The sequence below is a fragment of the Nicotiana tomentosiformis genome, chromosome 12 (assembly GCF_000390325.3).
Source record: "Nicotiana tomentosiformis chromosome 12, ASM39032v3, whole genome shotgun sequence".
Taxonomy (NCBI): Eukaryota; Viridiplantae; Streptophyta; class Magnoliopsida; order Solanales; family Solanaceae; genus Nicotiana; species Nicotiana tomentosiformis.
Genome location: NC_090823.1, coordinates 25,798,017 through 25,800,737, shown reverse-complemented (window position 1 = coordinate 25,800,737; position 2,721 = coordinate 25,798,017). Strand labels below are relative to the sequence as shown.

At 35.5% G+C, this 2,721-nt stretch overlaps 1 protein-coding gene across 1 annotated transcript; it reads right to left on the bottom strand.

The window, feature by feature from the left end:
- Positions 1-859: 859 nt before the first annotated feature.
- Positions 860-2,551, bottom strand: LOC138903587 (cis-abienol synthase, chloroplastic-like). The gene is made up of 3 exons (XM_070191965.1): positions 2,082-2,551; positions 1,731-1,979; positions 860-1,323 (listed from the first exon to the last, which is right to left on the bottom strand). Exons 1-3 carry the CDS (start codon positions 2,151-2,153, stop codon positions 1,015-1,017), a joined length of 630 nt encoding a protein of 209 aa, XP_070048066.1. The 5' UTR covers positions 2,154-2,551; the 3' UTR covers positions 860-1,014.
- Between the last annotated feature and the right edge of the window lie 170 nt (positions 2,552-2,721).

Genomic DNA, 2,721 nt, shown 5'->3' with positions numbered 1-2,721 from the left:
ATTCAGGGATGACCCGCCGATGATTGATGCATGTTTGAAATCATGACGTCACGACTGACGGGACGTTTTGGATTCTTGGTTGTTTCTGTCACGGCGTATTGAAGAATGGATCGAAGTGCATATGTCATTTCTCGTCGTTTCAGTAAATTTACTCTCTGAGAAACGAGGGGACTATCTGTATACGGGTGAAACCGAGCCCGTTTGATACTTCGGTTCTCGATGGAGTAAACGGAGCAGAGATATGATCGTAAGAAACCGAAATCGGGGCAAGGAGCTCCTCGAGTCAGGTTCTGGGCAAAACACCTGCCCTCGGAAGAATCGGGGCCACATCCCCCAGGTCCGATTCGAATCCCAAAACTTCGGAGAACATCACGAGATAATCGAGCACGACTAGAGAAGGGTTGTGATATCCGCGCCCAGCCGGATGTCACAGCGTGAATCTCGGCACGTATCGGCAGAAAATATGTGATTAGCAAATGGAAGAATTTTACATTTTATGAAATTGTACTTAGGGTAAAACTCCCCTACTATCTAAATGGTCGTTTGACTATTCATTAGACACATTGTAACACGCATATCAAGGCAATATATTCTTATTTTCTCTTTTATTCAAAAGTTCTTACTTTTGTTCATCAGTTCTTCATTGTTGTGAGCCCGGGATCGAAGGCAGGCATTACATTAAACTGTTACTGAGTCTGAGATCACTCCCTTAATTGGTTTGACAATTTATTACATCATTTATCTGTTTAATCTAACATTATTTATTATTTGTATTGAATTAATCCACATATCCTTAAAACCACATATAAATTTAATTATTATCCGTTTTTATGGTAAACACTAATAATGGTAAATGCGCTTTAGTTAAAATAGCAGTGTAAGTAAGTTTTTCCCATAGTAACAGTTGTACATTATTGTGCACAACATAAAAGAAGTACAATTCGTCCATGCATCTAATAATATCACAACCAAGTTCCAAAGATTAGTAACATATTGTAAAAGATTTAAGGCATATTATGGGGAATATTGATTGAGTGGTTTGTAAATTACATCGTTGATATGGTTCTTGAATTCCTCTGGGAAGCGATACCCATCGCCATGTGTATGTATAGAATAAGCTGCGTTGATTGTCGTCCAAAAAAGATCCTTGCACACTTGTGGCAATTGGCTTTCTTTATTTTGTAGAACCATCCCTAGCAACTCTCTTCTCTTACTTTCCATCATTTCCTTTATCTGTCTTATAGCCTCTTCTTCAGAGATAGTTCCCTGACTTTGTGTTATTAATATTGATACCATATTTGTTGAACTTTCTGCTTGTTCTCTCTGCAAGAACACACGAAATAATAAGGATTAATGTTATAATTATATACTTGTATGTCTACTTGAAAAAAAAGCGTACAAAATAGATTCAACGTGGTCTGATCCTTCTAGCGCGAAAACTTAGTGAGACGAGCTTAATAAGAAGAAAATGAACCAGCAGCACATTATATTATATTAATTTATCAAATATCAATCTAGCCGGACAAGGCTTTGTTTTTGTGTCACTTCTCACTTTCAAATGTAAATTTTAGTAATTTTTGGAATAAAATTTGATTTGAAGAAGTTAGTGTTTCGAAAAAAGAATATTTTATGTAAAATTTTATCTCAGTTCAATATATTGAAAAAAGATTGTTAAAAATCAATAGCCAACATTTGATAAAATATTCTTCTAACGAAGAAAATAATATTACCTTGTAACTGTGTATATCATTAATCAATCGGGCCACAGCAGCTGTACAATTGCATAAGGCACTGACCTCAGAACTTTCTATGACATCCTTGGACAGTTTTGGTCCAAGAAGATATAGTGATGTGAGAACAAAACATGGAACACCAATAGTTACACATGCAACAGACAAGTACTCCTCTATGCTTGGGGTAGTTGATTTAATTTTCCAAAGGTCCAATTCCACCAGCATACACTTCAACATATCAATCCACTATAACAAGATATATTTCTAGTCAATCGAAAAGAAAGAAATATAAGCATGAAAAAAAAATTGATTTAGAGAATATATAATAATTAATGTACTTCTTCATACCAAGTTAATAAGGTGATCTTTGACACATCGACCTTGCTTAGTTTCCGCCTTTGCCGCAATTTCCTCTACCATTTTGTAAAGTGCCAAAAAGAAAATTCTAACCCTCTCTGAACGGAATCCGACGGTTGAGTATCCCTCCCATCTATAGTGAAAGTGTTAACATAATATGTGAAAGAGTATGAGTATCTAATCCAAAATTTCAAGGTAATCGGGTGGAGTATCCCAGGACAATTAATTAAACTCTTTTGGAAACTATTACACAACCGATAAGGGACAAGTGTAACATTCTCTAATACTCTCTTGCAACACAGCCTGGTTCTACGGTTTGTTTCTGTTTTGGTTATTATTTTTAACGTAGAAAGAGAAGAGTCTCAACAAATTGTGATCTTCAAGAGTTAAGTAGATTAGGCTCAACATGATAATTGATAAGTTAGGCCATAGCAATGTTAGTGGCTTAATGGTTTGAATGAAAAAAAGAAAGTTTTGGCTCTGATACCATGTGAAAGAATATTAGTATAAATCCAAAACCATAAAGCTATGAATGAAGTAGCCTAGGATCATTTGAACCCTTTTGAAAGCCCGTACAAAATTGATGAGGGACAAGTGTAACATTCTTTATCATAAACTCAAGTGCCTCTAA